The 13,242-nt window shown below is 39.1% G+C and overlaps 1 protein-coding gene across 3 annotated transcripts in view; it reads right to left on the bottom strand.

Annotated features, from left to right (window-relative positions):
• The window catches only part of ZYG11B (zyg-11 family member B, cell cycle regulator), an 80,336-nt gene that overhangs the window by 41,546 nt on the left and 25,548 nt on the right, over positions 1-13,242 (bottom strand). For all 3 annotated transcript variants that reach the window (XM_067726155.1, XM_067726156.1, XM_067726158.1), the window contains one exon: positions 8,168-8,922. In XM_067726155.1, the coding sequence (XP_067582256.1) occupies positions 8,168-8,922 (755 nt within the window). The remainder of the gene's footprint in view (positions 1-8,167; positions 8,923-13,242) is intronic.

The raw sequence follows: 13,242 nt of genomic DNA, 5'->3' as shown, positions 1-13,242 counted from the left end.
CACTACAAGCATACAATCAAGAAAACCCAGGTTGAGGGAGACTCTACAAATCAAAGGGCTGGATTCGTTAATACACAAATTATAAGGAAAAGAAAGGGATGGAGAGGGAACTTATAAAAGATACTCAAAAGACATATAATTTTGAAAAATGGGTAAGATTAAGTGCCTAGAGGTAAACAGTTGGATGATAAACTATTTAAAAGAGCAAGGACATGATTATCATTAAAGTCTGGACAGAGATTACTTTTGTGGGGAAGGAGGGAGTTGTGATCAGCTTGTAGCTGACAAGTTCTATTTATTAACCTGAGTGATGGTTTCAAGTGTGTTCACCTTATTTTCACTCATTAAGGTATACAGTTGTTATTTATGGTCTTTGCATCTGTCTTATTTTACAAAAAGGTAAAAAAACACAAAAAAACACAAAAACAAAACCCAAAACCCTGCTGTTCAGAGAGAGAGAATCTTCTCATTAAGGTGGAAGACTGTCTTTTTTTGGCAGTACCATTATAAAAGGTGACACAAAAATAAACACTTTTAAAATATATTACACAATAACTAGGTTTTATATGAACATAGAGTATTCAGGCAGGAATATGCAGCTTTGAGGAAATGAAGAGCTGCATCATGGCTGACATTTCAAACACTGATAGGATATGCTACAAAGGTCTAATAAGAATTAGACTACAGTACAGATGTGTACCAAGTGACACAAAGGCACGTTTTGAGCATTTGTAAGATTGTAGGAATAACAGTGGAAGTTTCTTTACAAAATGCTTTTTAAACTATTTATGTATAATATACATACATAAACATTGGTCTTGACTATGTATTCACATATATAAGCAGTTATTGAATAATAAAAACTTTCCAAGTGTTCAGTTCTTTTGGAATTACCCTGAACTTTTTCTTAGATTTTCTCAGATTTGGAAAGACACTGAATTATTACATGAGATAAAAAAGACTGTATGAGGGAAAACACATTAACAATAATCTTCATCAGACTTCATCAGTCCACATTTGGTTGATTCCAACAGCTTTATATTAACTTACATGAAATGTAACCTCAAGTTACCTTTAAACGTAAAATTAAAGAACTTTTTTTTTTTTTTTTTGTGGTACGCGGGCCTCTCAGTGTTGTGGCCTCTCCCGTTGCGGAGCACAGGCTCCGGACGCGCAGGCTCAGCGGCCGTGGCTCACGGGCCTAGCCACTCCGCGGCATGTAGGATCTTCCCGAACCGGGGCACGAACCTGTGTCCCCTGCATCGGCAGGTGGACTCTCAACCACTGTGCCACCAGGGAAGCCCAAAATTAAAGAACTTTTGTTACTGGAATGTAAATACTCTAAACCAAATTTCATTGCCTGTATGTTTATTCAGTGATCAACACTTCTCTAGCCAGTGATAAACCCTCAAATCAAGCAATCTGGCTCCTGAAACTAAACGCATCTTCAATTCAATCAATTTCGTATGCTAGATTAAAAAAAAAAAAAAAAAACGAACAAAACAAAACAAACAAGTGTCTGTATGCACTAGTTTCTGCAAACAATTTAAAACGGAGAAAATATCCCTAACCACTAAATTAAGCCTTATTAATATTTAATATATGGATTAAAACTAAAATGTATATTCTAAGGAAAAACTTTCTTGTAGCACTCAGTATATAACTCTATTATAGCATTTCTTACAATGGATTAAAGCTATTTTTAAATTGGTCTGCCTCCTCTCCACGAGACTAGAATTCCTCAAGGGCAGAGGCCTTAGCTCAGACATCTTTAAAAAGTTCTTAGAGTTTTTAAAAATGGATTGACTCCTTTGCTTAAAAAAACTTATATGTACCTTCACTGGATGTTGATTACTGCAGTTTAATATAAGAGTCTTAGTTCTCAAGGGAGAAGTCTAGGCTAGAGATATAAATTTAGGAGTCATCAGCATATAGGTTTAGGGCCTGGGAGATCAGGAAGAACCAATAAAGGAAATTGAGGGTGAGTCCAAAAAGTAGGGAAAAAACAAGACAAGTCTGATATCCTAGGAACTAAGTAAAAAAAAGTATTTCAAGAAGGAGGACAAGATCAACTGTGTCAAATGCCACTTTAGATCAAATAAGATGACAACTGAGAATACTGGGTTTAGCACACAACCAGTGATTCTCAGGAACTGGGAACCACAGTTTGGTAAATAACCCCAGAGTCTAGGAATGAGGCAGCCAAAAAACATAAGAGTCCTAATTGTGGAGAAGTGGAAGGTTCAAGAAACTGATGCTTACAGATGAATAAATTGGGTAGGGAAACAGAGATGACAGAGTTGGTAATTCTGTGGTAAGAAAACCATCTGTGTTGGGACTAGAAACAGAGAGTAAAGGAAAGAACTAAGATTCTCAAATATAGGCAATGAGATGTAGTAGAAAGGACACATACCAGGCTCATCAGCTGGCTGTGACCCTTAAGAAAGCCATTCCCTCCCACTGAGGACAATACTTCCCACACAGAATCAAGAGATCAAAATAAATAATATATATGAAAGTGGAAAAAAACAAAACTTTTGTTCTTATAACCACCCACTAACAGTATAATATAATGCCTCATAAGGAATACTGGGGAGTCACACTGTCTCTATTTCCTGCATCTTTCAGTGTGGTCTAAAAAACATGTAAAGCCAAAAATGTCAACCTAAACTAGTTTTTAAAGCATCACAATACTAAGACAATCATTTCAGACAAGATTTTCATCAACTTTGCTAACTTGGAAAATTCTAAACAAGGAGACAGAGCAATCTCAGCTCTCTTCCCTTAACATAACCTATTATTTTTCAGCTCTCAAATTAGTAGTCAAACAAATAATTTAAAAGAAACATCAAATTTTTGGCCAAGAGGTACATGAAAAGATGCTCAACATTACTAATTATTAGAGAAATGCAAATCTAAACTACAATGAGGTATCACCTCACACCAGTCAGAATGAACATCATCAAAAAATCTACAAACAATAAATGCCAGAGAGGGTGTGGAGCAAAGGGAACCCTCTTGCACTGTTGGTGGGAATGTAAATTGATACAGCCACTACAGAGAACAGTATGGAGGTTCCTTAAAAAACTAAAAATAGAATTACCATATGACCCAGCAATTCCACTACTGGGCATATACCCTGAGAAAACCATTAATTCAGAAAGACACATGCACCGCGACGTTCACTGCAGCACTATTTACAATAGCCAGGTCATGGAAGCAACCTAAATGCCTATCAACAGACAAATGGATAAAGAAGATGTGGTACATTCATACAATGGAATATTACTCAGTCATAAAAAGGAACGAAATTGGGTCATTTGTAGAGATGTGGATGGACCTAGAGACTGTCATACAAAGTGAAGTAAGTCAGAAAGAGAAAAACAAATATTGTATATTAACGCATATATGTGGAATCTAGAAAAATGGTACAGATGAACCTGTCTGCAAGGCAGAAATAGAGACACAGATGTAGAGAACAAACGTATGGACACCAAGGTGGGAAAGGAGGGGTGGGATGAATTGGGAGATTGGGATTGACATATATACACTAATATGTATAAAATAGATAACTAATGGAAAAAAAAATAAACATCAACTTTTGTGTATAGTTGAATAAAGGACAAAGTTCCAATGATCTCTATTTTTAAAAAAATATTTTAAAACAATGATTCTCCACTTTAGCTGCATATTACAATCACCCAAGGAGCTTTAAAAAATACTGATGTCTGGGTCCCACCTACCTGTGGTTCTGATTTAACTGCTCAAGTTCCTCAGATGATTTTTTTTAATTAAAAAATTTTCCAGCTTTATCAAGATATATAATATTATACATGCATATATCACAAATACATCATGTAAGTTTAATGTGTAAAATACGATGAGTTGATACATGTAAATATTGCAAAATGATTACCATGATGTGGTTAGTTAACACATCCTTCATCTCAAATAATTACACTCCAGGTAATTTTAATTACAGTCAAGGCTGAGAATCACTGCTTCAATGTTTACAGAGGTAGAAACTAGATGATAGCAAATAAAGTAGGTGTTTCCTAAAGCCAAGATTTCAAAGTAGTAACAGTTCCATTTGTGAAATCAAACTTGTTTCACAGAGGCATTGTGGAACACAGATGTCCTACTAGCCTCAACTAAAAAACTTAGGCTAGGGCTTCCCTGGTGGCACAGTGGTTGAGAGTCCACCTGCCGATGCAAGGGACGCGGGTTCGTGCCCCGGTCCCGGAGGATCCACATGCCACGAAGCGGCTAGGCCCGTGAGTCATGGTCGCTGAGCCTGCGTGTCCGGAGCCTGTGCTCCATAACGGGAGAGGCCACAACAGTGAGAGGCCCGCGTACTGCAAAAAAAAAAAACTTAGGCTAATTCACTCTAGGGTCTGTTGGTGGTAAGAACAATCAGCAAAAATTGTACTGCTCAGGAATCACAACTATTAGAGGATCTTTGCCTTGAGAAGATTATTTTGTGCAGTGTACTAGGGACACATTCCTTTCATCCTTCAGGACACAGGTCAAGCTCACCTCTTCTGGGAAATCCTTCCGAAACTCCCAGTACACAGAGATAAGAATTCTTTCCCTTTGATTTTTTACAGTTCTTTACTGTCTGACCCACTTCTTAGGGAGTTAAGTAACACTAAAATAGTAATTTACATGTTTATATTTCCTTTACCAACAAGCCCTATGCTAGAAATCTATCTTGTTCCATAACAAGTTGTATGTAAGTTCCTCAAACTTCTTGCTGCCCTGCACCTGGCTTATGTGACCTTGCGAAATCTGGCCCTGGCACCTACTTCTCCAGCCTCACTTTATCGCTCTGCAACTTCAACTTCTTACTCTGGAACTCTAGCCACAGTGGCCTTCTTGCAGTTCCTTGGATGTACCATGCTCCTTCCTACCACACATCTTTTACATATATCATTCTCGCTGCCTGGAATTTCCTCTACCAAGCTACTCATCCATAAGATCTTCACTCATTCATCAAGTCCTCAGAGAAGCCTTAAACTAAGTCGAGTCTCTCTGTTAAACATTCTCAAAAGTAGCATTGTATATCTTCTAGATTCTTAGCACTATGCAGTTTAAAGCATATGTATGTATGCATATTATATGTTAATATATGTATATGAGGACTTCCCTGGTGGCTCAGGGGTTAAGAATCTGCCTGCCAATGCAGGGCACACGGGTTCGAGCCCTAGTCCGGGAAGATCCCACATGCTGCGGAGCAACTAAGCCTACGTGCCACAACTACTGAGCCTGCACTCTAGAGCCCGCAAGCCACAACTACTGAAGCCCACGTGCCTAGAGCCCGTGCTCCGCAACAACAGAAGCCACCGCAATGAGAAGCCCGCGCACTGCAACGAACAGTAGCCCCCGCTCACCACAACTAGAGAAAGCCTGCGCGCAGCAACGAAGACCCAATGCAGCCAATAAATAAATAAATGAATAAATAAAATACAAAAAAAAGTATATGAAATATAAATATATATATATTTAAAGCATATACCCATGACATATGAAACTTCATTGTTTGACTCCCTCACTAAATTACAAGCTCCATGAGGGCAAGAGCATGCCTGTTTCGCCTCACCATCAAATCCCCATGTCCAGCACAGTACAGAGTATGCACTTAATAAAATATTTATTGAATGAATAAAAAAGAGTGACTCAAAATAATTTCTTACATTCTATTTTTTAAAGTCTACATTTACAAATAATCTAAGAACTGAAATGTTTTAAAATGTTTATAACTAAACTTTCCTTCTCCTTTTTTGAAATCAATAATGGTTACACAAAAAAAAGGAACCCTCCTACACTGTTGGTAGGAATGTAAATTGGTGCAGTCACTATGGAAAACAGTATGGAGGTTCCTTAAAATACTAAAAATACTGTTACCATATGATCCAGCAATCCCACTCCTGGGCATATAACTGGAGAAAACTATAATTCGAAAAGATACATGCACCACAATGCTCGCAGCAGCACTATTTTACAATAGCCAAGATATGGAAGCAATCTAAATGTCCATCAACGGAAGAATAGATTAAGAAGATGTGGTATATATACACAATGGAATACTACTCAGCCATAAAAAGGAAAGAAATATTGCCATTTGCAGCAACATGGATGGACCTAGAGATTATTATACTAAGTGAGGTAAGTCAGACAGACAAAGGCAAATACCATATATCACTTATATGTGGAATCTAAAATATGAGACAGGGGCTTCCGTGGTGGTGCAGTGGTTAAGAATCTGCCTGCCAATGCAGGGGACACTGGTTTGAGCCCTGGTCCAGGAAGATCCCACATGCTGCAGAGCAACTAAGCCCGTGCACCATAACTACTAACCCTGCACTCTAGAGCCTGAGAGCCACAACTACTGAGCCCACGTGCCACAACTACTTAAGTCCGCGTGCCTAGAGCCCATACTCCGCAACAAGAGAAGCCACTGCAATGAGAAGCCCGTGCACAGCAATGAAGAGTAACCCTTGCTCGCTGCAACTAGAGAAAGCCTGCGCGCAGCAATGAAGACCCAACGCAGCCAAAAACTAAAATAAATTTATTTTTAAAAAATATGAGAAAAATGAACTTATGTGTGAAACAGAAACAGACTCACAGACATAGAAAACAAATTTATGGTTTTCAAAGGGAAAAGAGGGAGGGATAAATTAAGAGTTTGGGATTAGCAGATACAAACTACTATATATAAAATAGATAAACAAGAAGGTCCTATTATATAACACAGGGAACTATATTCAATATCCTGTAATAAACCATAATGGAAAAGAATATGTAAAAGAATTACTTTGCTGTATACAAGAAACTAATACAACATTGTAAATCAACTATACTTCTATAAAAAATAAATAAAATAATGCTCAAAAAAGATACCTTGTCATTTTGCTCACAGTATTCATTTCTAGGCCATCCCTGACTCTGCCCCCGGTAGGATCATATGATACTTCTGCTTAAGCGGTATAGGAAGTAGGGGAAGAAAAACGGGGCTCTGGAATTAGACAGATGTAGATCCAAATATTGGTTCTAACTAATAGTAAATCATGGGCTTCCCTGGTGGTGCAGTGGTTGAGAGTCCGCCTGCCTATGCAGGGGACACGGGTTCATGCCCCAGTCCGGGAAGATCCCACATGCCGTGGAGCAGCTAGGTTCATAAGCCATGGCTGCTGAGTCTGCGCGTCCGGAGTCTGTGCCCCGCAACGGGAGAGGCCACAACAGTGAGAGGCCCGCGTACCGCAAAAAAAAAAAAAAAAAAAAAGTAAATCATGTAATTTTATGACTCTGATTCTCACCTATAAAATAGAGTTAATACCTATCTATAGATATTAGCATATACAATATAAAGCACATATAGGATACAATGTATGTTAGAAGAATATTAGTTTTCCTTAACTTGTTATAATTCTATCCTTCAAAGTCTGATTCAGATACCATCTTCTATCAAGTCTAAAATTCTCCAGCTAGAAAAAATTTCTCCTACTTTCTTACAGCAACTTCACTGATCCTTGGCATTATAGTTATAACATCACTACTACTATCAGGCTCTTTGGAGGCAAATCCTATATCTTTTTCATCTTTGAATCCCAACCTGTATCAAGTCCAACAGATATTTCCTAAACGGAATTTAAACAATTAGGCATGAGAAACCTTAAGAAAAGCAAAATTTTACCATTTCTACAATAGACATCTCCTTGGAGAACTTGCTCTTCCATCAGATACTCAATTCAACAAGGAGCATCCCTAGTTTCTTTGAAGTGATCCTTTAGAAATGGTATGTTTAAGTGGTTCAAAATATCTAAACATTATCATCATGTGAACTATCATTTATCCAGGGCCTACTATAATGACTTCCACTTTACATATATAATTATTAATCTTCAGAAGAATTTTGCAAGGTACGAATCGTATCTATTTTATAAATAAATGTAAATTCAAAAAAGTTACAGCATAACTTGCTCTGGGTTGTGAAGCAAGTAAGCTGGGATTTTAATTAGGACTCTAACTCTAAAGCAAGCCCTTTCCACTATATAATGTCCTGTTTCATGAACATGTTCCATGTGTTATTAGACATTCACCTTAATGGAGTCTTATGCAACTAAAACATTGGTCAGCCAGACAAAGGAATATATTTTTAAAGTCTAACCTTCAAATGTCCTTCGCCTGTGAGGAATTCAGAGTAGCCAGCGTCAGTGGCCAGCAAACCTACAAACTGCATGCTGGGCCGTTGTTGTATAAAGGCTTCGACAGCTTTATCTGTCACATGCTTCCTCCCAGAGACATCCAGGGAGACGAGGTTGGGCAGGATGTCCTTTTGTTCTAGTAATCGAAGAGCTATGTCTGATGTAAACTGTTTATCATCTGAAATATCAAGATGATTCAGATGTCTTAGTTCCCGAACAACATCCAGTATCTGGGTAGTTGTCATTTTTAAACATTTCAAGTGATGCATGGTTAGAGACTTGAGTCGGTCTTTGCAGGCCAGCAGAGCCGTGATGTCTGTGATCGAGGTGTTAGAAATATCCAGGCTCTCTAATCTTGGCAATGAGGCAACTTCAGCCAGGTCTTCATTATAAAAGAGAACATTGGTGATGCTTAATGCTCGAAGGCCAGAAAGCCGGCTAAAGCACCGTTCATAAGGATCTTCGAGTGAGAGAGTTAATGAATTCAGCACTAGGCACTGGAGATTTTGCTGGATCCATTTGTTACTGCCAAGCCCACTGATAATGTCTGTAATTGTGATATCAGCATTCACACCTGTGGCATCAAGTTCCACTAACTTGTGGTGGCAGAAGGCTTTCCGGAACGCAACGGCAGAGATCTTGGCTTTGCGAATGCAAGCTCGTTTTAAGCGCATCTGGTTGCCCCTAAAAATACCTACAGTTGCATCATTCAGGAGACCTAGGAAAAAACAAGCAACACTTTAACTTCAAAAAACGGTTAAAGGATAGCTAAAATTTCCAAAGCACTCCCATGTAACAATACTTCATTTAATTGACGTAACAATTCAGTGAGGTAAGAATATGATTATCTACAATTTATAGATGAGTAAACTGGGGTTCAAAGAAGTGGCCTTCCAGGCTTCCCTGGTGGCACAGTGGTTGAGAGTCTGCCTGCCGATGCAGGGGACATGGGTTCGTGCCCTGTTCTGGGAAGATCCCACATGCCGCAGAGCGGCTGGGCCCGTGAGCCATGACCGCTGAGCCTGCACGTCCGGAGCCTGTGCTCCGCAACGGGAGAGGCCATAACAGTGAGAGGCCCGCGTACCGCAAAAAAAAAAAAAGTGGCCTTCCAAGAGCACAGAAATAGCACATGGCAGAATCAGGACTGTGGTAGACACTATTGATTTTATTAACATTTGGTTCTCCTCCCCTTCCTGGACACACGGACAACTACGTTTCCCAACCTACCCTTGGACTTAGATGGGGCTATGTGCCTAGATCTAGCCAATGGTATACCAGAGCCAAGTACACAGTATCATGAAAGCAAAGAAAAGGAAATAATCCATGATGCCTGGAGATCTGAAAAAGACTTCATGGAAAAGGTGATCTTTGAGAAAGTCCTTCAAAGATGAAGGAAAAGTTCAAAGATAGAGAAAGAAGGTGAGGGGAATTAAATGAAGAATAAACAGCATCAGCAAAGCCTTAGAATACCTATGGCAAATCATTATGCTGTACACCTGAAACTAATACAATGTTACGTGTCAATTATATCTCAATTTAAAAAATGGAAAAAAAAACAGCCTTAGAGATGTGAAAGCCCAGCACACAGTTAGAAAACAACAAGTAGTTCTACACTGCTTGAACATAAGAAACAGCTAGAGCTATAAGGTGTCTCCCTGGTAAAGAGAGGAAAAAGAATATAGGGGAAAACCTAGATATGAGTGAGAACATGGTACGTTTCTGGAAATTTAAGTATGGAAGTGGGAAGAGAAAAGAAATGAGGCTAGATCACTCTGAAAGGTGAAGAGAAGAAACCAGACCAGCTAGGGGTCTTGGAACACAAAGAACAATACGTTGGATACTGGGTTTTTTCCTTGCACCATACATCCCAGGCTTAAAGTCAAAGAAGTGGACAATTGGTAAATACCAACAAGCACACACAAAAGTAGCTCCCCCCCAAAATTTGCTCACTCTAGCCAAAGTATCAGGAATGGGGCAGCCTAGCAAGGCAGGCAACTTTTAGATAGTAACTACTTTACTTCAGTCAAACACCAAAGAAAAAACTGTGGCCACACCCTCATCCACACCAGCAAATGCCAAGAGGGGAACCTAGACTTTCAACCTTGCTGTAACTAGTTGCCCCAGTCTCCCCACAGGGAGGTGTTACAGAAGGCTGAGTAGGGAGCCAGGACTTTCATGTCCATCTGGCAGTAATGAGGTGCTCCTCCCCCTCAGTGCTGGAGTGGTGTCAAAGGAAGCCTAGTAGAGAGTCGAGACTTCATCACTGCCCAACAGTAAGTAATGAGGTCACCTCACCCCAACATGCTGTCAGTGGAGGCCAACTGAAGAAGAGAAATGAGGTACTCATACCTCCGTCAGCTAGGGCAGTATCAGTAGAGACCTAGTGGGGAAACAGAACGCCAATCCCCTACACAGCAATAATGAGGAGCCCCAAGTCTTGGGTGTCAACAGAAGTCAAGTGGGGAACCAGAATATTATCCCAATCTGGCGATAACAAGGCAGTGCCTCCACCTTCCACTGCTAAAGTGGTGTCAGAAACACAGACTAAAACAGTAGTGTCATGTAGTCTCCAAAACAGTAGTCTCCAAAATGTCCAGATTTCAATAAAAATTCACTCATCATACAAAGGACCAGTACGATCTCAAACTGAAAAAAGACAATCTATAGATGTCAACACTGAAATAACAGAAATGTTACAATTATTTTACGAAGATTTTAAAGGAGCCATCATAAAAAACCTAAAGTGTGCTTGAAACATGCTTGAAACAAATGGAAAACAAAAAGCCTCAAAAAAGAAATAGAAGATATAAAGAAGAACCAAAGGGAGGGCTTCCCTGGTGGTGCAGTGGTTAAGAATCCGCGTGTCAATGCAGGGGACACGGGTTTGAGCCCTGGTCTGGGAAGATCCCTCGTGCAGCAGAGCAACTAAGCCCATGCGCCACAACTACTGAGCCTGCACTCTAGACCCCATGAGCCGCAACTACTGAGCCCGCATGCCACAACTACTGAAGCCTGTGCGCCCAGAGCCCATGCTCTGCAACAAAGAGAAGCCACTGTAATGAGAAGCCCACGCACCAAAACTAGGAGTAGCCCCCACTTACCACAACTAGAGAAAGCCCACGTGCAGCAATGAAGACCCAATGCAGCCAAAAATAAATAAATAAAATAAACAAAGGAAAATTTTAGAATTGAAAAGTACAGTAATGGTTGGGCTAAACAACAGAACAGAAGGACCAGAAGAAAGAATCAGTGAACTAAAAGATAAAAAAATAGAAATTACCCAAACCTAAAGAACAAGAAATAAAAATAGACTAAAAAAAAAAAAAAAAATGGAACAGAGCTATTTGTCCCAGAGGAGAAACAGGGTAGGGTTGAAAAAGTATTTGAAGAAATAATGGCTACATACCTATCAAAATGACTGAAATAAAAAATAGTAATAACACCAAATGCTGGCAAAATGCAGAGAAACTGGGTCAGTCTTATATAGTTACGAGTGTAAAATGGCGAAGCCACTTTGGAAACAGTTTGGCAGTTTTTTAAAACCTCAACATGCAACTACCATGGAACCCAACAGTAGCACTCCTGGGTATTTATCCCAAAGAAATTAAAACTTATGTCCAAATAAGACCTGTACATGGATGATTACAGCATTATAATATTCATAATATTAGATATTATATTCACAATAGCTAATAGATATTATATTCATAATAGCTAATAGTTAGATATTATATTCATAATAGCTAAATAGCATTATCATTAGGTGGTAAAATTCTTATTCTGATTCCTAGCTTTTATCCACACATTTCCTGGAAGATTTTTAGCTTTGAGACAACAGACACAATGAGCAAAGATTATGACAAGAGAATCACAGAACCAAATAAGTAAAACTCTTTAGTAATAGTCTTATTTTAATAAGGATTGCCACCAATATCATTAATCCTTTGAGTCAGGTAAATAAGTAAAATTTTTTAATGTAAATAAATTATTTTTTTAAATCATTATGCTATTAGAAAAAATATATTATCAATTTTAAAAGCATTCATAGGGAATTCCCTGTTGGTCCAGTGGTTAGGACTCCACGCTCTCACTGCCAGGGGCCTGGGTTTGATCCCTGGTCAGGAAACTAGGAACCCACAAGCCGCATGGCACAGCAAAAAAGAAAAAAAAAATTCACAGAACAACTTTTTTCCCATTTTATTATGAAAATTTTCAAACACACAAACATTTACCAAACAACTTTTTAAAACTGTGACAAGAATTTGTTCTTTTGCATATTAGCAGTATCCACTCCTGACTGAAGGTGGATATGATTTTTACAAAGAGATTAAATAATTCAGAACACTTTTTGGTGAAAAAGGCAGGTAATCACACTGGGGAAACACAAATGGGGACAGCACATTGTTTCTCTGACTCTCACTTTCCTCATCTGAAGGCAGTTTGAAAAACAGAGGTAGAAAACACATTTTGATCAAGCATATAGCCTCCCCAAGACATTACTCTGGAGGACAATTATTTAGTTACATTTACTTAAAAACTACTTTCATTATTTTATCCATATAAAGCATTTGCCACAGTCCCTGGTATATAATAGGCATTCAATAAATGTTAGCTGCTATTATTAACCAATAGTAGTCATATTTCAAAAGGAATCTGGCAAAGTTAAAACTTCAGTTAACATTTATTCTTTTGATTGACAAGACCAGTTATATATATAAATATTTAAATTGAGCTTGGTAAGTGTAATCATTCAATTGAGACCAGAAAGAAATGTTAGCACTGGCATGATCTCTTAAATTGTTGTGCAGCTTTGTAGGGGACCTTTAACTTTTTTTTTTTTTTTTGCGGTACGCGGGCCTCTCACTGTTGTGGCCTCTCCCATTGCGGAGCACAGGCTCCGGACGCACAGGCTCAGCGGCCATGGCTCACTGGCCGAGCCGCTCTGCGGCATGTGGGATCCTCCCAGACTGGGGCACGAACCCGTGTCCCCTGCATCGGCAGGCGGACTCTCAACCACTGTGCCACCAGGGAAGCCCAG

This window comes from Pseudorca crassidens, chromosome 2 (assembly GCF_039906515.1).
Source record: "Pseudorca crassidens isolate mPseCra1 chromosome 2, mPseCra1.hap1, whole genome shotgun sequence".
Taxonomy (NCBI): domain Eukaryota; kingdom Metazoa; phylum Chordata; class Mammalia; order Artiodactyla; family Delphinidae; genus Pseudorca; species Pseudorca crassidens.
The sequence above is the reverse complement of the archived record's forward strand: the minus strand, read 5'-3'. Positions and strand labels throughout refer to the sequence as shown.